General features: G+C 33.8%; 1 protein-coding gene across 50 annotated transcripts; it reads right to left on the reverse strand.

The window, feature by feature from the left end:
- Window positions 1-18,444: 18,444 nt before the first annotated feature.
- LOC112797144 (golgin candidate 6) lies at window positions 18,445-21,452 on the reverse strand. Of its 50 annotated transcripts, none has more exons than XR_011881335.1 (9): window positions 20,738-21,452; window positions 20,479-20,572; window positions 20,196-20,245; window positions 20,037-20,106; window positions 19,714-19,773; window positions 19,529-19,624; window positions 19,160-19,218; window positions 18,842-18,948; window positions 18,445-18,674 (listed from the first exon to the last, which is right to left on the reverse strand). XR_011881335.1 is itself a non-coding variant. In XM_072235905.1 (9 exons), the coding sequence occupies exons 2-8, from the start codon at window positions 20,479-20,481 to the stop codon at window positions 18,883-18,885; spliced, it is 378 nt and encodes a 125-aa protein (XP_072092006.1). In that variant the 5' UTR covers window positions 20,482-20,572; window positions 20,738-21,448; the 3' UTR covers window positions 18,445-18,674; window positions 18,842-18,882. The 50 variants fall into 50 exon arrangements, 17 of the variants coding, with proteins under 17 accessions (XP_072092006.1, XP_025695722.1, XP_072092005.1 ...); XR_003199648.3 differs by lacking the exon at window positions 20,196-20,245 and adding an exon at window positions 20,285-20,336; XR_011881343.1 differs by lacking the exon at window positions 20,196-20,245 and adding an exon at window positions 20,285-20,336 and having other exon boundaries at window positions 18,842-18,951.
- Between the last annotated feature and the right edge of the window lie 3,870 nt (window positions 21,453-25,322).

Here is a 25,322-nt window from a genome sequence, read left to right on the forward strand (position 1 = left end):
GTGGTCTCTTTTCTTTATATTATTATTATTATTATTATTATTATTATTATTATTATTATTATTATTATTATTATTATTATTATTATTATTATTATTATTATTATTATTATTCGGTACATTCTCTATGTTTTGATTTTAGAAAAAATAGTTAAAGTAATAAAATTTTGTTTTTTTATTTGTTTTTTTTTTTGCAAAATTCTAAAATGAAAAATTAATGAAAATAAAAATAGATGCTGTTAACAAGATTGGAGAACATTGTAGATATTTTGGTCTCTTAACTAGTGCTCGCTTTTTTTTTGTTTTTTATACTGTTTCTTAAAGAAAAGTATATGTAACTAAGAGGTGATTAGCCAAAAAATAAACAACTTAACTCATTTATAATTATATTTAATTAATTTTATTTGTTTTCAATTTATAATATTTGATATTAATTATTTCTCACTTCAAACTAAAATTTTGAATGATACGTTGGAAAATTAGGGACAGGGATGGGATTACGGAACTCTGCTTCCAACAATTCCAATTCTTAATATATAAAAAAATTTATAAAATATATAAAAGAACATCAATTTAATATGAAAAAGAAACATTCTGATACTTAATAGAAGAAATGCCTAGCATAAGCACCATCCACGTTGAGGTTTTGGATTCACCCAAAAGCATTTGGCTGGTTTTGGCTGATACCCTCTTGGTTCCCTAGCATTGTTGTTCTTTTAATTTAGTAGGTCAAAAACTAATTTATTATCGTTAGTCAATACTGTATATATAAGATGGAATTTAAACATTCAATACTTATCTAAACAGATAAATAAACTAACACTCACTACAAAAAAATATTCATTCAACCACATTTTTTTAAGCTACATTTGAAAAGCTACTGTTTTCTTTTTATAGAAAAATAGAAAATACAATTGTGGTATCACTTATAAAGCGTAGCTTTATCTTAAAAGCTATGGGTTCATTTTTTATACCAAAAAGAGTGCTTTTGAATGATAGCCTATTTATCATATTTCAGGTGTACTTTAAAAGTGTTGCCTAATGTATCTCAGGTCAAATATCCAATAACACTTAGTAAATTTCTTTCACCTTTCAGCAAACGATACACGCGTACAAACACTTAGCTAAAAATCAAATGAAAACATAACACTGATCACTACCCTTAGCTTTTCCCTCTTCTTCGCGCCACTCTTCACCCCCTAAATCAAAGAAAGGATTCGCCATCTTCGATCACCACTCACCAGTCACCACTCACGGCGTCACCACTCACCACTCACCATCTTCACCACTCGCTCATCTTCATCACTCATCACTCACCACGCCGTCAGTCGTCTTCATCGTTGCTTCTCTTCGCTGCGCGCTCACATCAGGAAGACTCTGCGCTCAACTGAAGGCCTCTCTTCATTCGCTCACCATCGTCAAGAAGGTATGTATTCACCTTCATTTGGTTTTTAAAATCCGAGAGAGCCCTGTTCCGATTTTAGGGTTTTAATTTGGGAGTTTGGTACAATAATCTGTGAACTCGTGAATTGATGAACATGCATGCTATTGTTGTGGTGCAGGAGAACTTGTGAATTTTGGGGTTTCATTCCGTTATTTGTTGCGGCGCAGGAGATCTCTAGAATTTGGGATTGTTGCAGCGCAAGAGAACTCTGAATTTGGGGTTTCATTCCGTTAACGCAGGTGAGTGATGTATATAGTTTGTAAGTCAACTTTCATTTTAATTCCTTGTTGATACCATGTGACATAGTTAACGAATTTCATTTCAATACACCGTTACTGCATATTGAGATGGGAATTAGGTAGTGAAAGCTATTAAAACATTGTGGTGGATTTGAATTCTTTTTCCGTGGTACCAACAATAACCACTTTGGAGATGAGTGCAAAATGGTGGCTTTTGGTCCTCTTATTTCTGCTTTAGTCAATGGATGGAAAAGAGGTTTTTGGTAATAATAACAAGGGTGTAGAATTTGGGGGTTCAGATGAGTGCAAAAGAGGAGTTAAAATCAAGGGTTTTTAGTTTAATTATAGCAGAGGTGCAGTGGTGAAATGATGAAAGTTTTGGATGTAATTGCAATAATGCCCTCCAACTCCGCCTATGTTACACTTGCGGTACATAGCCGGTCCCAAGCCCGGATAAAGGATGAGGGTTGTGTTAGGTCTTCGACAACCAACATAAAAATATAGTCGAACCCTCATGACATGAATCAAAGACATTGTTGCACTAAAGTTAGGTCGTTGCCTGGAAGTAACGCATCGTATGGCTCGAGTACGATGTCAAATGAGCAAGAGCCGCTGCATCGGTGCCCGGATGTAGTGTTAAATGAGTAAGGGTTCTCGCGTTTTTGTGAACGGACAAGGGTAAATAAGCTAGTTCACAAAGTAAAAGGTAAAGGTCAGAGTGACAAAAGGTTGAAATTTGGGGCATGAAACATATACACTCTAACAGGAGAGTCCATGGAGGTGGTGGACACCATGACAAGGAGGAAGATTAACATTATGTGCCTACAAGAAACAAAATGGGTTGGTGTGAAGGCTAGGGAGTTGGATACTTCTGGTTTCAAACTTTGGTATATAGAAAAGGTGAAAAATAGGAATGGGGTTGGAATAATTGTGGATAAGCAGTGGAAGAAGAATGTAGTGGATGTCAAGAGGGTGGGAGATCAGATCATCTCTATCAAACTTGTGGTGGAGGGAAGTGCTTTCCATGTGATTAGCGCCTATGCACCGCAAGTGGGTTCGGACGAACAACACAAGCTAAGGTTTCGGGAGGATCTAGAGAGTTTGGTTCAAGACATACCCTTGGGAGATAAGATTTTCTTAGGAGAAAATTTAAATGGCCATGTTGGGAGAGAAGTAATTGGATATGGGAGTATTCACGGAGGCTATGGTTTCGGGGTGATCAATGCCGAGGGTAAAACTATTTGGATTTTTCCTCAACCTTTGATCTTCTCATCGCAAATACATGTTTTAAAAAGAGAGACGAACATCTTATAACCTATAAGAGTGGCATGACAAGCTCTCAAATCGACTTCTTCTTGTTGAGGAGAGTTGACCGAAAATTTTGCATTAATTGTAAAATTATCCCGGGAGAGAGTTTGACAACACAAGATAGGGTGCTCGTCATGGATTTTCACGTTGAGCAAAAGGTGAGGAAAAGACATCATACGAAGAACCCAAGGACGAGGTGGTGGCGGATGAAAGGTGAGGAACAAAGAAGCTTCCTAAGACAGATAGGAGAAGAGGCAAAGTGTGGGATGGGAATGGAAGCGCGGAAGAGATGTGGAGGGAGTTGGCAGAAGTTATTAGAAGAATAGCAAAAGAAAGCTTTGGTGAATCTAAAGGAATAGGACCAAGAGACAAGGAGTCCTGGTGGTGGAATGCGAGTGTACAAGAAAAGATAAAGATAAAAAGGGAGTGCTTTAAAGAGTGGTCTTTATGCTGCAATACAGATAATTGGAAAAAATATAAGGCGGCTAAGAAAGAGACAAAAGTGGCTGTAAATGAAGCAAGAACAAGAGCATATGAGGGTCTCTACTAGTCTTTGGGTACAAAAAAAGAAGAAAAAATTATATATAGAATCGCAAAGAGCCGTGAAAGAAGAACGAGAGATTTGGATCAGGTTAAGTGCATAAAGGGTAAGGATGGAGAGGTGTTGGCTCAAGAGGAGAAGATTAATGAAAGGTGGAAGAGCTACTTCTACGAGTTATTTAACGAGGGACAGAAGACTCTTCCAAGCCTTGGTCGGTTATGCACGAGGGAAGAAGACCAAAACTTTGACTACTATCGAAGGATTCATGACTTCGAGGTAAAAGAGGCTCTAAAGCAGATGAAAAATGGCAGGACAGTAGGACCGGATAATATCCCGATTGAGGTTTGGAAGGGTCTTGGAGAAAAAGGAATCAACTGGTTAACCAAGCTTTTTAATGAGATTTTAAGGTGAAAGAGGATGCCTGATGAGTGGAGAAAAAGCACATTGGTACCTATCTACAAGAATAAGAGGGATGTACAAAGTTGCGAAAACTATAGAGGAATCAAACTTATGAGTCATACCATGAAGTTATGGGAAAGGGTGATAGAGTGGAGGTTGAGAAAAGAGACACAAGTAACAGAGAACCAATTTGGATTTATGCCAGGTAGATCTACCACTGAAGCGATATACCGATTAAGAAAGATGATGGAGAGGTATCGTAGTAATAAAAGGGATCTACATATGGTATTTATTGATTTGGAAAAAGCGTATGATAGGGTACCAAGGGAGATCTTATGGAAGGTTTTAGAAAAGAGGAGAGTAAGGATCGCATATATTCGTGCAATTAAAGACATGTACGATGGGGCCACAACTAGTGTGAAGACTCAAGGTGTTGTGACAGAGGAATTTCCTATTGGTATAGGATTACACCAGGGATCATCCTTAAGTCCATATCTTTTCACATTAGTCTTGGAAGTACTCACAGAGCACATCCAAGAGCCTGTGCCATGGTGCATGCTTTTTGCCGATGATATCGTCCTTATGAGAGAGTCAAGGGAAGACCTAAATAAGAAGTTGAAGTTATGGAGAGAAGCTCTAGAAGTGTATGGTTTGCGTACAAGCCGTAGCAAGACGGAATATATGGAATGTAAGTTCAGTCTGAGAAAGAAAAACCCTAATATAGAGGTGAAGATTGGAGAAAACATCCTACAAAAATTTAAAAGTTTTAAGTATCTTGGGTGAATCATACAAGATAATGGAGAGATTGAACATGATGTAAATCATAGGATCCAAGCAGGTTGGTCAAAATGGCGGAGTGCATCTGGTTTTATATGCGACAAAAAAGTGCCTTTAAAACTTAAAGATAAATTCTATCGCACCGCTATAAGACCGGCTATGCTTTATGGTACGGAGTGTTGGACGGCTAAAGGGAGCACGAACATAAGATGAGTGTGGCAGAGATGAAGATGTTGAGATGGATGAGTGGTCATACGCGATTGGATAAAATAAGGAACGAAGATATAAGGGAGAGAGTTGGAGTAGCACCCATTGTAGCAAAAGATGGTTGAATTGCGTCTCAAGTGGTTTGGACATTTGAGAAGAAGACCGATAGAACATCCAGTCAGAAGGGTGGATGAGGAAGACCATCCATGAGGTGGTCCAACAAGATCTACATGTAAACGATTTCTCTGTAGACATGATACATGAGAGAGTACAATGGCGTCGTTTGATTCATGTAGCCAACCCCATTTAGTGAGACAATACTTTGTTGTTGTGGTTGTTGTTGTTGTTATTGCAATAATGCCCTCCGTGACTTGACATTATTTGCTAAATTATAATCATTTCGGGAATTCACAAATCATAACATAACATTGTGTCTCTGTCTATCTCCCTCGTAGACTTGGTACTAATTGATAATTTCTTTTTTTTTTCATGGACTTGGTACTAATCGATGGTTTCTTTTTCTTTCAATTCTACTATATAGTTTTAAGTACTGTAACTATTTTTTATTTCTTTGAATATTCTTCTTATTACTATAACTAATCCAGTCAATCACTACTAGCTATATTTAAACCTACCCAATTCCAAACTATCTTGCTAGCTACTACATCCAACATCTAATAAGAAAAATAATTATGTGATGATATCTAGCAGATGATGATGATCAATACCATAAAGGAAGATATGATTTAAAATTAAAGAAACTTGCCTTTTACTGAGTGTGAATATGGCTATCGTATTAAGTTAGATGATGAATGAAGAATGATAGGCTAAGCCTTATATCATTTATTTATAAATAAGGAGGAACCATGCCTTATTAGATGTTGTGGGGACTATGTGGGTTCATTCATCAACCGAACCACCGCCAAGTCTCTCCCAAGTTTTGCTTTGGCATCTTTCATAAATATTTTTATTTAAGACATTAGTATAATTTTCTTTTCTTATTATATAAAAGATAAAAAATATTACTTTAAATGTTAAAAATTAAAAAATATACAAGAAATAAATAATGCATATACTAGTACTCTTGTTTGTTTAACATATATGTAGAGTATATCTTTATGCTTCATTATATATAGTAAGTTGTGTACACTTGTCATTTAATATGGGATTTTATAGGTTGACCGATTTTCCTTACATATTACATGTTCAAAAAATAATTTCAATTTTTCATGCATGCACTATGCCATTATATTTTCCTTACATATTTTGTAATATTTATCATTTTGGAACTCATGCTAACCTGAATGGGACTCTACAGAGATTGCCATAATGGATTCCCAACCTTAAACATCTTATTAAGTTAAGCTTGATTGGGTCAAGGCTAGCTGAAGATCCATTGCCTAAACTCGAAGTCCTTCCGGAATTGTTAGAACTCCATCTTGATCACTATTGCTGGAACTTAAAGATACATTTTAAATGGAGAGGATGAATACTCTTGAGTTAATCATGTACAAACTCTGTTCCAAAATGTTTTTCATCTTGTATATTTGGTATTCATAAGTATTATTAACCTATTAGTTTTAAGTTAATTATAGCCACTCTCAAGTAATTCAGAACCATTTAACTCAATGTATGTATTTAACTTTCTTGTACTGTTGTACATACAAATTAATGTAAAAAATCGGATATTTTGAAGGAATCAGTAGCTGGAGTGGAACTGAAAAATTATGGCCTGTCAATCAAGCAATTGGTGACATATCATATATATAGTTAGGAGATTTTAAAAATTGAGACATCATGGGATATAGGACACCAAGAAAAAATAAAGTAGCATTTTCAATTAAATAACCTTATACATTAGAGTTATATATATGCCAAAATAGTTTCTGAGATTGGACATTTGCATCGAAAAAGTCTAAAATGGTAATTATACTAAAAAAATTTTTGAGATTGAAAAAATTGCATTACATTATTATTATTTATGGTAACAACAACAGTTTGCTCCACCATTTAATTTTTTTTCCTTACATTTTAAATAAGAGAAGTGCTAGGGGACTAACAATTTTTGTAATTTGTAGTCATCAAATAGCCATCAATGATGATTTTAATTGTGTAAGATTGGTGTGAGATTTCATCCAATGGTTCACTTTTCTTTACTGGTTATATGCTGGGCAAAACTTAATAAAGTTGCTGGCCCCTAGACTTTTCCTTTAAATATATCAGTTTAGAATTTATGAAAATAAATCAAGACTAAATATGATTATAGTCTAATTTTTCAAAATTTTACTTGGTAACAAATAGATTGAAGTTCTTGGTTAAATTTCCCAAGTGGGTTTTGTCAAAACATTGATCGTATCATGGCAATGTACAATGCATATTTTCTCTTTTCACTTTATGATTATGCTATTAATTCATGTGTAGCTCCACCTTGATTGTTTTATTAGTTTTGAAGTTGCAATTTAACTTATTATTTATGTACTATAAATTTTTTGTTTTCTTTTATTTGTTTTACTTCAATGAGTTTCTAGTAAAATGTTTACATAATTACTTCTAAGACTAGGAACTATTTCCCAACCTAACTACAAGGCTATGAAAGTCCTTTTCATTTCCCTTATATTTCATAACACCCTTCCTCCTCTATTCTTGTTATCTTCACTTTGCGACCCTTATAAATTTTCCTCCTAAAAAATTTAATAATTATCGATTAGGTTTTGTGATATGCCGAAAGATTGGATGGATCTACTGAGGTATAGCGAAGAGTATATCAATGGTGTTATTAGTTTCTTAGACTTTGCATACTCCGAGGGAGAACCAGACGGACAACAAATTTAATGTCCTCGTAAGAGGTATTGTAACATTGAGTGGTATAGAAGAAATGTGATATTTGACCATTTAGTAGCTGACAGATTTATTAAGGGATATAGAATATGGATTAATCACAGGGAATGGACAATTCCGATGGTGGTTGATGATGACACGGATGAAGAAATCATTATAAAAAAGCTAGATTTTACTTATTTACAAAGCACACTCGATACAATCAGCAAAAGAACGAATTTCATGTCTAAAACCTTGGAAGTACAGCCGAGCATTCATGTGCAACAACCAGAAAATAAAAAAAGAAAGGATCACTTTACTGCGACTATAGCTGAGAAATAGAAGCATGAAGTGCAAGGTGAACTGTCAGCACAAGGCTTGAATAATCCTAAGCTTACAAAGGTGGGTGCAGATGAACTTAAAAGGAAGTTCGAGGCAATTCGTAATATGAATAATAGCGTGCCAACAAGTGTAAGACAAGAGCAAATTTGTGTAAATTCTACTCAGCCCACAATCAACCAATTGCAGCAGCAAATCATTCAGGTCACAATGATAGGACTAAAAAAGGCAACATGACGCTACTTTGCCTAGTTCAAACACTACCCCACAAGCTGAAGATTTAATGTCGGAGCAAGATGGATCAAGAAAGGAAAAGAGCAAGCAAGGGTAAGGGCTACAACTATTGATGAATTCTTAAAAGAGAATGAGATAGATGTAGAAATTGACGGACTAAGCTCTAAACTAAGTGATGATGTGGGAGATGACTTGCCACTTGATGAAAATTATTATTCACATGTGATGGAGGACATTGATGATGACGAAGGTAATATATTTCTATTAAATTTTATATTTTTTGTAAATCATAGTGCTTAATTTTTTATATAGTTCATGCATTAGGGAGTAATTAGTGATGCCAATTCAAAAATTAAGCATTATGATTTACAAAAGAATATAAAATTTGATAAAAATATATTACCTTCGTCATCATCAATGTCCTCCATCACATGTGAATAATAATTTTCATCAAGTGGCAAGTCATCTCCCACATCATCACTTAGTTCAGAGCTTAGTCCATTAATTTATACATCTATCCCATCATCTTTTAAGAATTCATCAATAGTTGTAGCCCTTACCCTTGGCTTGCTCTTTTCCTTTCTTGATCCATCTTGCTCCGATATTAAATCTACAGCTTGTGGGGTAGTGTTTGAACTAGGCAAAGTAGTGTCATGTTGCCTTTTTTTAGTTCTATCATGTGTGACCTGAATGATCTGCTGCTGCACTTGGTTGATTGTGGGCTGAGTAGAATTTGCACAAATTCACTCTTGGCTTACACTTGTTGGCACGCTATTATTCATATTACGAATTGCCTCGAGCTTCCTTTTAAGTTCATCTGCACCCACCTTTATAAGCTTAGGATTATTCAAGCCTGTATTTGTAACACCCTAATATTCAAATCCTTATGCTCGAGTCATAAGTCAATGATATTACGCTGGTACGACTCTCAGGTGGATTTTTAATATATAAATATAGGTAATTTCGAAAGGAGTATTAATCGAGGAGCCTGAAAAGAGTAGAAATAAAATCGCAAAGACGTATCACTCACGTTTTGACAACAAAAAGATAAACTGTGAAGCCAAAAGCGTTATACGGGCAAGGCATAAAGGAGATTAGGAGATAGATAACAGATAGATATATATAACATAAGTAAATAGCCAGTAGTCGCGACCCGCGAAGTTTAGGCCGGCTAGAGTATAGTATGAAAGTAGTTGACAACAGTATATCCTAATCTCTCCCAAAGGAAACATGAGAGCCTCTATAGGCAAGTTTAAAAGAGTACAATACATAATATAATCCTTTCGAAACAAAGGTGGAGAGATTCTAAGCAAAACACAAAGTAGAGAAAAATAAAGATCTTCGCCGTCTCTCAGACGAACCACAGCTCACTTCTGAGCACCTGAACCTGTATCTGAAAAACAAGAGATATATACGGAATGAGAACCCCAGGCCCATGGGTTTCCAGTACGATAAAAGTGTAAAAAAAATACAATGCACTGCAATAAAAAACTCACTAAGCATCCTAAACTTCTTCACCAATTATCCATCCTAGGTTCTCGCTAATCCATGAATAGGCAACTGTCATAAGGGGGTACTAAATCTAATTCATGTTTCACGTGTTTCCCAACTCGTTGACTCTTCCACGAATCAGACTCAGAATCATAAACAAAACCATCACCAGTTGTTCTGCCTCAGCAATTTTATATCAATACATCATACCCTCACCTGGAGCTAGTGAAAGCACATCACTGTGTCTACCCAGGGAGCTCAAATTATCTCATTCAATAATCATCATCATCATGAAATCGCATCACCAATTCATCTCATCAAGAACAACCCTCAACATCCACCGACACCAGCATGAGGGCCCTCTCAGTTGTACAAACACAAGCAATACAGGCAAGTAATACACAAATAAGGTACAAGTAGAACAAGCAGCACATAATCAGGTAACATAGCATATATGATGTAGAAATCCAAAACAAATAGGCAAACCCAAACAATTCAAACAAATGCAAATGATGTATGCATGCCCTATGGCTGATGATATCATCTGTCGGTTATATAGCCAACCCGATATGTCCTGGTAGCTAACCATTGGACAGAAACACCCCTTGCGGAGCAAGTAGGTTTGAGCTACAACCCCCTTGCTACTACCCGCTCAACCCAGAGCCAGTGGAATAACCACTACTGCGGCTACTACCCAGGCGGGTGTTTAAAAGCTCAACCTGGAGCGAGTGGATTCACCACTACTGCCACTACTACCCAGGCGTCACAATCTCTGACCTGGAGCAAGTGGGACGAACCATAACCCTTGCTACTGCCCAGGATCTCAAAACATACATTCGTTCAGTTTAAAAGCAATCATCATTATTATCAAATCTTAAACATTAACGTGGAGCAAGTGGGACGAACCACAACCCTTACTACTACCCAGGCATCACAAATACATTCATTCAAAACTCCATAATTAAACTCATTTATCATAAACATCCTTTTCCGTCTCATACCCGGAGCAAGTGGACAACGCCACTGCCTACTACCCGGGGTTACACATCACATTTCAACATTTTCCATTATTATCCATTTAACACATTTATTCAATAATCATATATGCATTTAAACTCAGCCATAATCAGTAATGGCTTTGCCGTAACCCGACAATAACTCAGCCATCCGGCTCATGGTTCAATCAAGAACCAGCCATTTATCAATAAATATAGTCATTCGGCTCATGGCATACACGGTACTTCCACCGTCATCCTCCATATCTCATGTAATCATCGTTGATCATCATTGATCATAACTTTTCCCCTTGCTTCACTCGCAAGTTACCACATCCCCTAGCTCCTCTCTCATTGCTAGGTATACCATAATGATTTAATACATAAGGGGTGAGATCGGAGGCTTAGAAGTATGAGATTTAGCTTTTAAAACTCAAAATCAACGTTGGCATGAAAATAGGGCCACGGGAACGCGTACTTCATGCGCACGCGTGGATGGCCACAAAGCTCATCGACGCGTAAGCGTCATACACGCGGACGCGCGGATTGAAACACAGCTAGACGACGCGTACGCGTCAGCCATGCGTACGCGTGGGTGCATTTGCGCCCCAGGCACAGAACGGGCACAATTCTGGCACAAATCTCGGGAAAATGGCTGGGCATTGGATGCAGCGCATCGACGCGCACGCGCACACCACGCGCATGCGTGGATGGTGCCTTCTTAAAGAACGACGCGTACGCGCCAAGTGCGCCTACACGTGGAGGGTCATTCTGCTAAAAATTTTCTAAGTTAAAAGCTGCAGAATTCACAAATTCAACCCCCAATCTTCTGACGGACATAACTTTCTCATTTTAAATCGTTTTTCACCCTTTCTTTGAACGACATGGACATCCCGAATCCAATTTCACTTCTAAACAAGTTTGGCACAAAACAAAAATCCGCAGTCCAAGTTATGTCCCGTCAAAGTATGCCCATAAACCATGTTTTCACTCAAAACCACAAAGTGCCATTTTCAAAACAAGCTATTTTCAACTCTTTTCAAAATCAACCAAAACATGCCAATTTATTCCTTTTCTTTGAAATCAATCAAAGTATACCAAAATCGACATTAAGCCTCCTCAACTCATACACTAACACCTTACCACAATTCACAAAACCGCCATATAGTCATTTTTACCCATTCCAAACAAATGGCTAAATTACAAACACATTAACATGTCATACATCCTTCCTCCTCCCAATTTCCAATAATACTATTTCCAATCAATCATCATTATACATAATCAATATCATACTCACTATCACATGGTTTCACCCATAAATCAACCTTAATCATTTCTCAAGCATATATCACAACATACATATCTCTCATGCATCATCATACCATCAAGGCATCAATAATTATGATCACATATATGACCACATAATATATCTCAACCAAAACCAAACATACCTCATCTATACAATTTCACCCAAAATTACCAAATTCCACACTTCAACTCCTCAAACCTTATTAGTCAATAACCAAATCAATCATTCATATATTCATTATCTAAAATTCATCCAATCACTTGTGTCATCATACAATACACACATTAACTTACCTTCCTTACCTCTTTCCGGCCTCCGGCCCAATTTCACAATTTAAATGCATAAACCACAAATCAATACTCATTATCCAATACATCAAATTCTCAATACACCAAGCATACAATGCCGCACAATTCTCAATCCAATCATTAATTCACATTACATACCAACTATGCATATTAGCACCAACCATTTACACAATCCAAATTTAATCCTAGGGGCATCTAGCCTAGGAATTCTCATCATACCACACGGTATTTAAATGAAACTTAAATCGTACCTCTTGTAGCCAAACCAATTGAGCCTCTTCTATGGAAGTCTCCACCAACCCTTAGCTCCAAGCCTCACCAAAGCTCCACAAGCAACACCAACCTCCCAATTGTGCATCAAAATCACCAAATACACTAACATAACCAATTTCACATACATACATCAACCTAAGGCTCATAAAAATGACAAATTACAAGGGTTTGAGCACTTCTTACCTCAGCCCATATGAAGTAGGGATAGAACCCACTTAGAATCCATGTTGGAGTATCCCTAAACACCCAAAATCACAAGATTTCAACACTAACTACCCAAAAATATGTAACAGTGGAGAATTTCGGAAACTGGGCAGAGATGAATGGGATACTCACCACAAAACTTAGATATAATTGTAGAGGATGAGAAGAGCGATGCGTCGCTGTAAACGGCTCATCAATCGGAGCTCCGTAGCTCAAGTTATGGTGGTTTGAAGATCAAAGAGAGTTAGGTTTTCTCTCTTCTCTTCTCTCTTCTCCATTTCAGCGCCCCAACCCTTCCTTTTAGGGTAAAATGAGCTGAAATGCTCATAACTAATGTTTATATATATTGGGTCTTGGGCCCACTTAGACCCGGTTCACTTATTTTTGTCCGTTGGCCCAATTTTAGACCAAAACATTTAAGATTAGCGCTCTAAATCGCACTTCAAATATTTCTACCTCCCTTAATTATAATTCCTCATTTCTTAATCCTATTTACTCATAATCAATTTTCTCAGCTGCAGTACCAGACAGGTCTCAGCCGGTACTGCCGGTCAAAATTCCACTGCGCGCTTTTACGTAGAAAACTATGTCTTCCGACTCGGAAAAATTCACTGAATCCAAATATCATATTTAAATCATCAAATTCCAATTGCCAAATCTTCCAACCATATTCGCTCCTACTTAACTTATTATTCAATTAATTTCGATTAGACCGGGTATTACAGTATTAACGGTTCACCTTTCACTTCATGATTCTTTTTCTCAGCTATAGTCACAGTAAAGTGATCCTTTCTTTTTTTTTCTGGTTGTTGCGCAGGAATGCTCGGCTGTACTTCCAAGGTTTTAGGCATGAAATTTATCCTTTGGTTGATTGTATCAAGTGTGCTTTGTAAATTAGTAAAATCCAACTTCTTTGATAATGATTTCTTCATCCGTGTTATCATCAACCACCATCGGGATTGTCTATTCCCGTGATTTATTCATGTTCTATATCCCTTAACAAATTCGTTAGCTACTAAATGGTCAAATACCACATCTCTTCTATACCACTCAACGTTACAATACTTCTTACAAGTACATTGAATTTGTTGTTTGTCCGGTTCTCCCTCAGAGTATGCAAAGTCTAAGAAACTAATAACACCATTGATATACTATTCGCTATACTTCGGTAGATCCATCTAATCCTTCAGCATATTACAAAAAACCTAATCGATAATTATTAAATTTTTTAGAAGGAAAATTTATAAGCGGTCGCAAAGTGAAGATAACAAGAATAAAGGAGGAAGGGTGTTATGAAATATAAGAGAAATGGGCAATGAAAAGGTTCATAACCTTGTAGTTAGGTTGGGAAATAGTTCCTAGTGTTAGAGGTAATTCGGTAAACATTTTACTAGAAACTCATTGAAGTAAAACAAATAAAGAAAAACAAAGAATTTATAGTACATAAATAATAAGTTAAATTGCAACTTCAAAACTAATAAAACAATCAAGGTGGAGCTACACATGAATTAATAGCATAATCATAAAGTGAAAACAAAAAAGTATGCATTGTACATTACCATGACATGATCAATATTTTGACAAAATCCACTTGGGAGCTTTAACCAAGAACTTCAATCTGTTTGTTACCAAGTAAAATTCTAAAAGATTAGACTATAATCATATTTAGTCTTGATTGATTTTCATAAATTCTAAACTGATATATTTAAAATGTAAAGAAAAAAGTTAAATGGTAGAGCAACCTGTTGTTGTTACCATAAATAATAATAATGTAATGCAATTTTTTCAATCTAAAATTTTTTTTAATATAATTACCATTTTAGACTTTTTCGATGCAAGTGTTCAATCTAAGAAACTATTTTGGCATATATATAACTCTAATCTATAAGGTTATTTAATTGAAAATGCTACTTTATTTTTTTCTTGGTGTCCTATATCCCATGATGTCTCAATTTTTAAAATCTGCTAACTATATATATGATATGTCACCAATTGCTTGATTGAAAAGCCATAACTTTTCAATTCCACTTCAGCTACTGATTCCTTAAAAATATCTGATTTTTTACATTAATTTGTATGTACAACAGTACAAGAAAGTTAAATACATGCATTGAGTTAAATGGTTCTGAATTACCTGAGAGTGGCTATAATTAACTTAAAACTAATAGGTTAATAATGCTTATGAATACCAAATATACAAGATGAAAAACATTTTGGAACAGAGTTTGTACATAATTAACTCAAGAGTATTCATCCTCTCCATTTAAAATATACCTTTGAGTTCCAGCAATAGTGATCAAGATGGAGTTCTAGCAATTTCGGAAGGGCTTCGAGTTTAGGCAATAGATCTTCAGCTAGCCTTGACCCAATCAAGCTTAACTTAATAAGATTTTAAGCTTGGGAATCTATTATGGCAATCTCTGTAGAGTCCCATTCAGGTTAGCATGAGTTCCAAAATGATAAATATTACAAAATATGTAAGGAAAATATAGTGGCATAGTGCATGCATGAAAAATTGAAATTATTTTTTGAACATATAATATGTAAGGAAAATCGGTCAACCTATAAAATTCCATATTAAATGACAAGTGTACAGAACTTACTATATATAATGAAGCATAAAGATATACTCTACAGGTATGTTAAACAAACAAGAGTACTAGTATATGCATTATTTATTTCTTGTATATTTTTTAATTTTTAACATTTAAAGTAATATTTTTTATCTTTTATATAATAAGAAAAGAAAATTATACTAATGCCTTAAATAAAAATATTTATGAAAGATACTAAAGCAAAACTTGGGAGAGGCTTGGCGGTGGTTCGGTTGATGAATGAACCCACATAGTCTCCACAGCATCTAATAAGGCATAGTTCCTCCTTATTTATAAATAAATGATATAAGGCTTAGCCTATCATTCTTCATTCATCATCTAACTTAATACCATAGCCATACTAAAACTTCACTTATTATTCACACTCAGAAAAAAGGCAAATTTCTTTAATTTTAAATCATATCTTCCTTTATGGTATTGATCATCATCGTCTGCTAGATATCATCACATAATTATTTTCTTTATTAGATGTTGGATGTAGTAGCTAGCAAGATAGTTTGGAATTGGGAAGGTTTGAATATAGCTAATAGTGATTGATTGGATCAGTTATAGTAATAACAAGAATATTCAGAGAAATAAAAAATAGTTACAGTACTTGAAACTATATAGTAGAATTGAAAGAAAAAGAAACTATCAATTAGTACCAGGTCCATGAAAGAAAAAGAAATTATCAATTAGTACCAAGTTTATGAGGGAGATAGACAGAGACACAATGTTATGTTATGATTTGTGAATTCATAAAATGATTATAATTTAGCAAATAAAGTCAAGTCACGGAAGGCATTATTGTAATTGCATCCAAAACTTTCATCATTTCACCACTGCACCTCTGCTATAATTAAACTAAAAATCCTTGATTTTAACTCCTCTTTTTCACTCATCTGAAACCCCAAATTCTACACCCTTGTTATTATTACCAAAAACCCACTCTTCCATCCATTGACTAAAGCCGAAATAAGAGGACCAAAAGCCACCATTTTGCACTCATCTCCAAAGTGGTTATTGTTGGTACCACGGAAAAAGAATTCAAATCCACCACAATGTTTTAACAGCTTTCACTACTTAATTCCCATCTTAATATGGAGTAACGAATTGCGTATTGAAACGAAATTTGTTAACTATGCCACATGGTATCAACAAGGAATTAAAATCAAAGTTGACTTACGAACTATACATCATTCACCTGCGTTAACGGAATGAAACTCCAAATTCATGAGTTCTCCTGCACCGCAACTGTTTCGAGGGTTACCTGAAACTGGAGGTCGATCTCGTACGAGATCTTCTGTGCTGGTTGGAGCGGTTGTGTTTGACTTGTTGGACTTGGTGGTAGTGCTGATCCTTCATCCCCGGAGGGTGGGGGGTACCTGCAAGGGACTCCGATGCTTAAGTTAGCAAGGGTATTAAGCAAGTATTGAGTAGAATCAGAGTATGAGTTATACCTGGGTGCTCCAGTGTATTTATAAGGGTGAGATGTGACCTTCTGTGGATAAGATAAGTTAGTTATCTTATCTTATCTTATCTCTTGTTGAGGTCAGCTTATCTTCCATGGAACCGCCCTTGTCTTTATCGGCTTGGGTTGCCTTTCGGATCTGGGTCGTATTCCTTGAGTTGGGCCCTCCTTTGGGCTTTTCTGTCGCTTTGGCCGACTTCTTTACAAAGAAGTCGGTCCGCTTGACCCTAAGAGGTCGGTAGTTTTGTTTATTGAACATCCCGGCTCGGATAGTTTGACACAGGGTATGAACAGCAACAATTCCAAATTCAAGAGATCTCCTGCGCCGCAACAATAACAGAATGAAACCTCAAAATTCACGAGTTCTCCTGCACTGCAACAATAGCATGCATGTTCATCAATTCACAAGTTCACAGATTATTGTACCAAACTCCCAAGTTGAAACTCTAAAATCGGAAGAGGGCTCTCTCGGATTTTAAAAACCAAATGAAGGTGAATACATACCTTCTTGACGATGGTGAGCGAATGAAGAGAGGCCTTCAGTTGAGCGCAGAGTCTTCCTGATGTGAACGCGCAGCGAAGAAAAGCGACGATGAAAACTACTGACGGCGTGGTGAGTGATGAGTGGTGAAGATGAGCGAGTGGTGAGTGGTGACGTCGTGAGTGGTGACTGGTGAGTGGTGATCGAAGATGGCGAACCCTTTCTCTGATTTGGGGGTGAAGAGTGGCGCGAAGAAGAGGGAAAAGCTAAGGGTAGTGATCAGTGTTATGTTTTCATTTGATTTTTAGCTAAGTGTTTGTGCGCGTGTATCGTTTGCTGAAAGGTGAAAAAAAATTACTAAGTGTTCTTGGATATTTGACCTGAGATACATTGGACAACACTTTTAAAGTGCATCTGAAATATGACAAATAAGTTACTCTTCAAAAGCATTATCTTTGGTGTAAAAAGTGAACTCATAGCTCTTAAGATAAGGCTACGCTTTATAAGTGATATTTATGATATCTAAGGAGACACTTTTCAAGTGATGCCACAATTGTATTTCCTATTCTCCTACAAAAAGGAAACATGGAGAAAAGCCACTACAAGAAAAAGGCGCATTTGTAACAAAAAATATTGTTACAAAACGTCGAAATTTTGAAACAAAAGTTTTTTGTAACAAAAAAAAGGTCCATTGCAGTAAGTCCCGTTACAAAAAGTTTTTGTAACGAAAAATGAAATTGTTACAATTCAATACCATATTTTGTAACAATTTTGTCTGATACAAAAAACCAGAAACCGTTACAAAAGTGGTAACAAATTTTGATCTTGAAGGAATTTTTGGTAACAATATATTTTTTCCTATCATAAAATTTTGTTACAAAATGTAACTTGATTTTGTAACATTTTTTTTCTTTAGTTACAAAACACTATTTATTTTGTAATTATTTTTTTAATTAATATATTAACTAATTTACTCAGCAAATCAGCATTCATATAATATATAATAACACAGATAGTTCAAATATCTTTCATTTAACTAAGATTGTTTTATAAATCTTCAACATATAAACTTTAAAGTACAAACTAACAAGATACATTGGAGAACCCTAATGAACTAGATAGATACATAGGACAAGAAAAACAAGGAATTATAAATCTCCAAAATATAAACTACAAATTACAAACTCCATCATATTCATACATCTTCTTTCTCATGAAGAAGCTTTTAATAAGTGCCACACACCTGAAAAGACGACCAACAATAACAATATGGTGTCAATTAATGCAATTCTAAAAAATTGTCTAGAAAATTTGAGCTTTACTGTCTCTAATACCTATTTCAAATTGTTCAGTTAGTACAAACATGTGAGAAAATCATAACCAAACGGTTCAACTCAAATTAAATGAGACCTGCAACATTGAAAACAAGACACTTTGCAGAGCATGGTTCTTCACATCCTGTCACCTAAGGTTTGAAGCTCCATGAATAATGGCAGAGTTTTGCCAATATCAACAATCTGCTGAAATTCAAAACCCTATTTTATTACCAACCAAAGGCATAAGCACATGCTTATCAAAGCATCAATATCCTCATCACAGAAACTATACACCCATCCTAAATTTTCCATTCAACAAAAAAATCAATATACTTGGCAAAGGAACAAAAAAATTTACAGCAACAAAAGATTTAGCTACAAATTCCACTATTCAAGTATTAATGAATCTAACCTTCTGTTGAGTAAAAGAGAAAGCACTTCCTCTCTGCTTTAAAATTGATATCAACAAACCTGATTGGATCCAAATAATAATAATAATAATAATAATAATAATAATAATAATAATAATAATAAATCATATTGATTTGTAAACAAAACTAGCTCATCATAATTAGAAAACAAAACAAGTAAGCTCTCTGCAAGACTCATTTAACTAAACTCCTATTATCTATCCCAAAAGAAAAATATTTGTATGCACAAAGACTTGAGGAAATCTAAATTTGGAAGTTCCAAGTAGAGACCATAACCATGGATTAGTATGCTTCATCATGAATCACATAAAACAAATTTACTTAACTTTCTGATAGTATTAATATATCACCTGTACAACAACTCCACCATCTGAATTTCCTTCACCTCTTATGATACTCAAAATCTTCTCAAATGCACCTTCAAAGATGACAATCTTTTGAATGTCCTATAATTATTAAATAAATTTAAATAAGACAAACACTCTATCATCCAACACAATAAATACAAAAAATACTAGTAGAACAAAAAGTTTACCCCAGCTTCACGCGTCAAGTGAGTAAGAAGCAATAAGGCTTCGTTCCTTATTACCTGGAGCTGGAGGTAAACTTTGATTATTATATTTCAAGCTTTTTTCAAAATGAGGATCAATAGGCAACCTATATTAGAATATTCCAATTTTCAAAGGTAAATATTTTTACAGAGTACCAAATTATCACCAACATATTTATTGAAATTTTAACCAGCCAACATAAATATGAAAGGTTAAACAAGTATATATTGTGTAGCCATATGAGAAAATACATCAATTAAGTTTGAAAAAGTTATTGAGAAGATTGCGGAGCTTTCAAGTCTTGTACCTCGCGATCCATGAGCATATCCATTAGCCGTGTTATTCCACGAGGGATGTTCAATATAGCTTCCTGCAACCTGAAGAGGAATCCAGCAAGTGTCTTTAATGAGAAAGATGATTTAACAATTTGAGGAACTAATGCAAATAGAATTTATAATACTAATACCTCTGTGAAGAATTAGTGAGAAGGGCAGTCAGTAGTTGCAAAGTATAGTACTGCACATAATTGAAATTGAAATTGAGCTAAAGTATTACCTTGTAACCAGATCTTAAATCTATCTTCATGGATCACAGAGTTCACCAGAAACTAATTCAATACACAATAATGATTGAGGATTTATCAGAACCTTAAAAGAATTCCATTTTGTTCATGCTCATGGAGCGCACACACATTTATGCAAGCATCTCGAGTGCAAATGGAAAATTGGAGAGTAGAAGCTGAAGCTCACCATATCAGATAGTTTTTGGAGTTGTTGCTTATTGGCAGCTGTACGCTCAATGAATTCCAATTCGTCATGCAATTCGAGACCCAAATAATAGTCGCTGCACACACATAGCACACAAAAGAAAGACGCAAAAATCACAAAGTATTCGAAAATCTCAGAATCGGAGAAATTGAAGATGAAAACCTAAATAAAAAGAACAGAACCAAGGAAAAGAACAGAACTTGCAAATGGTTCAGAACCAGAACCAAGGAAAAGAACAGACCAGAATCAATGTAACAAAATTAGAACCAGCAGCAGCAACCCCAGTAGCCCTCTCTTCACAGGACAATTCCTCTCTCTAACGGGCAACAACAGCAATCAGAGTTTCCAGTAGCGATGACAACCGAGCTAGGGGATGATGGCAGCAGCAACGGTGGTTCTGGGAAGCAAAGACACGACGTTGGTTCACCTCCACAGAGACGATAACAGCAGCATCACCCTCCGCTGCCTCCCTCTTCGAGTTCTGTTCCTTGCGTTAGTGACAGTGGTTTCCTCTGGTGGCAGCTACGGTGACGAGACATGGTGCCGGTGACAGAATCGACGACTTCCTCCTCAGTTCGCGATTCCAACCGTGGTGGCAACTTCCCTCGACGGCACCAGGGCACAACAGCGACACGGTCAGGGGGCGACGGCGCAGATGACGCGAGCTCGCAGAAGCTCCCCCGACGGCCAGCCCGCGACGGTGCTCTTCGTCTCCTTGGCCTTTGCTCCCTCGCAGGCTCCAAGGCAGATCGGCGGTTCAGCGGCGACGGTTTGGGCTGGACGGCGCAAAGCGTGGCTCCCTCTTTCCCTTCCCGATCTCTCTTCTCTGATTCCCACTGTGTGTATGTTGCGTTTTTGGAAAGGAAAGGGGGTGGGTGGGGGCTGTGTCATGCGAAGGTGAGGGGGGGGTGTTTAGGTTAGGTTACAATTTGGGAATTAGGTTTTTGATTTAATTTAAAAATTTAGAGTAAAAAATTAGGAATTTTATAAAAGAATAAAGATAAATATGAATAAATATTTTGATAAAATTAGAGAATAGAATAATTTTAAAATTAAATATATTTTTTAAAAAATATTTAAGAATATTATTTATTAATATATTACTAAGTTTAATTAATTATTTTAATTTAAATTATTAAATAAATATATTAATTATTTTTTATAAAATATAGTTTATGTTTAAGATATTGATTATTTAAATTAAATGATATAATTTTTTATTATTTTTTTTATTATCGGAATTTTAATTTTAATTTATAAAATAACGAATTATAATAAAAATTGTACATAAATATTAATTGGCATAAATTTAAAATATTTATAAAAATAAATTTAATCATTTTTAATAAATTAATCTCTAAAAGTTCAATTTAATAAAATAAATCGTAATTTAATCATAATACAAATTTCTCAAATTAAATTATATAATATTTTTATTACTGAATTTTAATTTCAAATTATATGAAATAACCAAATTAATTATTCTTGAAATACTATTTTATTATTAAAACTTTAAATTAATTATTCTTGAAATACTATAAATTTTTATATTTTTTTAAATATTAAAACTTTAAATTATAAATAAAAAAATACTCCGTTTAATATATAAATCTCTAAAAATTTATTTTGAATAATACAATAAATCATAAATGATTTAATTTTAAAATAATTTTAAATTCAAAGTATCATTAATTTGACTTAAATATTAGAAAATAAATTTTTGAATATAAAATCTTAAATAAATATAATAAATTATAAATAACTCATTAAGTTAATTTTCAAAAATTTGAAGTCTTACATTTAATATGTTAAAACAAAATTTTTTATTAATTATAAAAAAATCTTTGAATTTTGTGACAAATAAATAACTTGTTACAAAAATATTGTATTTTGTGATAAATTAATTTTTTGTTACAAAATATTTAGAGCTTTTGAAATAAATAGATATTTTGTTACAAAATGTTTTGAATTTTTACAACAATATAATCTTTTGTTACAAAACATTATAACATTTTGCAACAAAACAACAATTCGATACGAAAGCCAACATAATTTGTAACAAAAGAAATCACGTTGTTACAAAATATTGAAATATTTTGTAACAAATTTTCTTGTTGTTACAAAATATTCTTAATTTGTAACAATAAATAATTATTGTTACGAAAAAACTATAATTTGTAACAATTTTAAATTTGATACAAATTTTTTGTTACAAATGTTCCATTTTCTTGTAGTGAGCGTAGTCTATTTTAATTTTTCATTTTTTTCACGACTTTGTATATTTTATTTTATTCTCAATTTATTTATTCTTATTATTTGTTTTTATCTTTTGTTCTACTGTATGTAACTATGTTGCATATAAATTTTTAAAGTAAATTGATCAATTTACTAATTTAGAATATATATTTTTTATTTTTAGAAATAATAATGGAGAAATATTTTGAAAGAAAGCTGTCACTAGAATCTGAAGTCACTCCATTAGTCTCTTCTAATAAGAAGAAGTTCTTAGAATTCAATGTCAAAACCCTGGTAGCTTATCCTAGACAACGACCCAAAATTTTAAATTATGATCCAAATATCATAGATGAAGTTAGATGAGCTTATTTTGTAAAAAAGTCCTTGTCAACTAAGAGAACATGATTTTCCACAAATATATTTTGAAGCTTCTTTCCGTAGATTTAATGCTAATTGGTTTGATGAATTTGACAATTTGTTGGAATATAGTATTTTAAAAAATGATATCTTTTGTCTTTGTTGCAATCTTATGAAACCTGATGATGCGAGTGATGATGCTTTTGTAAAAGAGGACTTTTTAAATTGAAAAAGAAGGAGCGATTACAAATACATGAAAAATCATGATAGTGCTCATAATCAAGTTGAAAATGAAACAATTATTTAACATTTTTAAAATATGAAAAAAAGAAGAGAAGTACCTTCAAAATTTGAAGAGAACAAAGTTAGTAGCTAATGTAATTTTTGTTTTATCTTTTTGTATTCGAATAACTAATGTATATTTTTATTTTTTTTATATTTTAAATTAATATATTTTTTGATAATAATGTGCATTATTTTTGCCTCATTAACATAAATTTTCTGAGTCCGTCACTAATTGGTGTCATCTTTCTTTCTTGGCATACAGCCATTTGATGTAAAATATTTGAGAGTTGAATAGAACCCAAAAGAAAAAGAACCTTTTTCGGTGGAGAAAAATACATCTCATAAAAGCACAAAAACTAACACTAAGAAGCATTGCAAATAAAAAAAAAATCAAAATCAAAGCAATAATTTTTAAACAATTGTCATTAGCCCGTGTTTGTAAGTTAGATCTGATGAGTACGAATGAAATTCTCCTCCAACCATTTTCTTTCTCCTCCTTTCTTTAAAAATTCCAAATCACAAACATAGTGATCCGTTACTTATATCTTGGTCACAAAAAGCCTTATAAATCGATAGAATAATACAAACAAAAGCACACGTGATCATTTATTCAATATATTTAAAATTAGGTTACAAGGAATAACCGTGAATAACTGAAAGATAAAGAATAACTTCATAATTCGATTCTCCAAAAAATAGGTCAACAACGGTACTTCAGAAATCACATCTACTAAACAAAAAAATTCTATAAAAGAAATTTCTTAATAAAGAAGAAAATACGTTATTATTTACTCTAAATATACATTATATTCATCTCACACTTTTATTTAGTTGAGCGTCAAAGTGGTTTTATAGATGGTCACGGCTAGGACGCCACTAATTCTCTTGAAATCGACATATATGTCATCTATCTCAGGCAAAAATAGTTCAATTCTAGACCAACCCAGTTAAACATTTTCCAAAGCTCACCGTACTAGAACACATAGTATGTTCCAATAGCTTCAGAACTAACCATTGTCACGTCTTTGGCTATGAGGTGGTGATCTTTCTTAGTGTTGTTGAGGAAACTTGAAAACCTTTGTACCGAACGTTTTGGAATTCTCTCAAGAGTCTATCTATCATCTATCAACATGATAAAGCCCAAATTCAATGCCATGTCCACTTGTCCATTTAAAGTTGTCCATTAATGACCTTACGAAATACAACTATATTAGGTGTACATTAAAATCAGTCACTAAATTTAGCTATTAGTATAGAATATAAGTTAAAATATAAAATATATATTAAAAATAAGTTACACAATATATGTATTTATATTTTGGCGGTTAATTTTAATAGTTGTTTAGATGTTATTAAATTGATAAAAAAATATTTTTTTATTTTTTAATATATTTAATAAATTTCTAGTAATAAAAAAGTAAAAACACTAGAAAAATAGAAAAAATATTTTTTGAAAAGCTGCAATTTACATCATTTTAAAAAAAAATCCTTAAAGAAAGATATTTTCACAAAATAATATATTTTTATATTGTTATACCCAAACATAATTGATAGATAAAAATATTTTTTTGCAGAGATATATATCCAAACATAAAATTACTTTTACTTTTAAGATCTTTAAAACAAAAGATAACTAAAAAAAATCTTTACTTAGAAGCTCACACAAACAAGCCCTTAGTATACAAATAGTTTTTTCTTTATGAAATATCCTCTTAGACCATCTCCAATACGAAACTCATCCCAGACTCTATTTATGACCTACTTGTCACAAAAAATAACTCCATATTAATTTTTGCGTCATAAACACTAAATAAGAACTTAAAACATCTCTTTCTTCTCTATTAGGAAGAATTAACTTTAGTTCCTATTATGGTCCAACTTAATTAATTAAAGTAATTAAAATTAATGTAGTTACTATTTTTTTTACAATAATATTATTAAAATTTATA

Source organism: Arachis hypogaea, chromosome 4 (genome assembly GCF_003086295.3).
Source record: "Arachis hypogaea cultivar Tifrunner chromosome 4, arahy.Tifrunner.gnm2.J5K5, whole genome shotgun sequence".
Classification (NCBI taxonomy): domain Eukaryota; kingdom Viridiplantae; phylum Streptophyta; class Magnoliopsida; order Fabales; family Fabaceae; genus Arachis; species Arachis hypogaea.

Bases quoted from the DNA above. Each gene is read 5' to 3' on its own strand.
- LOC112797144 (XM_025839935.3), bottom strand. From the start codon at position 20,546: ATGACGAATTGGAATTCATTGAGCGTACAGCTGCCAATAAGCAACAAC. The intron at 19,774-20,036 runs GTACAAGACTTG...GTTTACCTCCAG, and splicing joins ATATGCTCATGGATCGCGAG to CTCCAGGTAATAAGGAACGA. The intron at 18,952-19,159 runs GTTAGATTCATT...TTTGAATTTCAG, and splicing joins TCTCTTTTACTCAACAGAAG to CAGATTGTTGATATTGGCAA.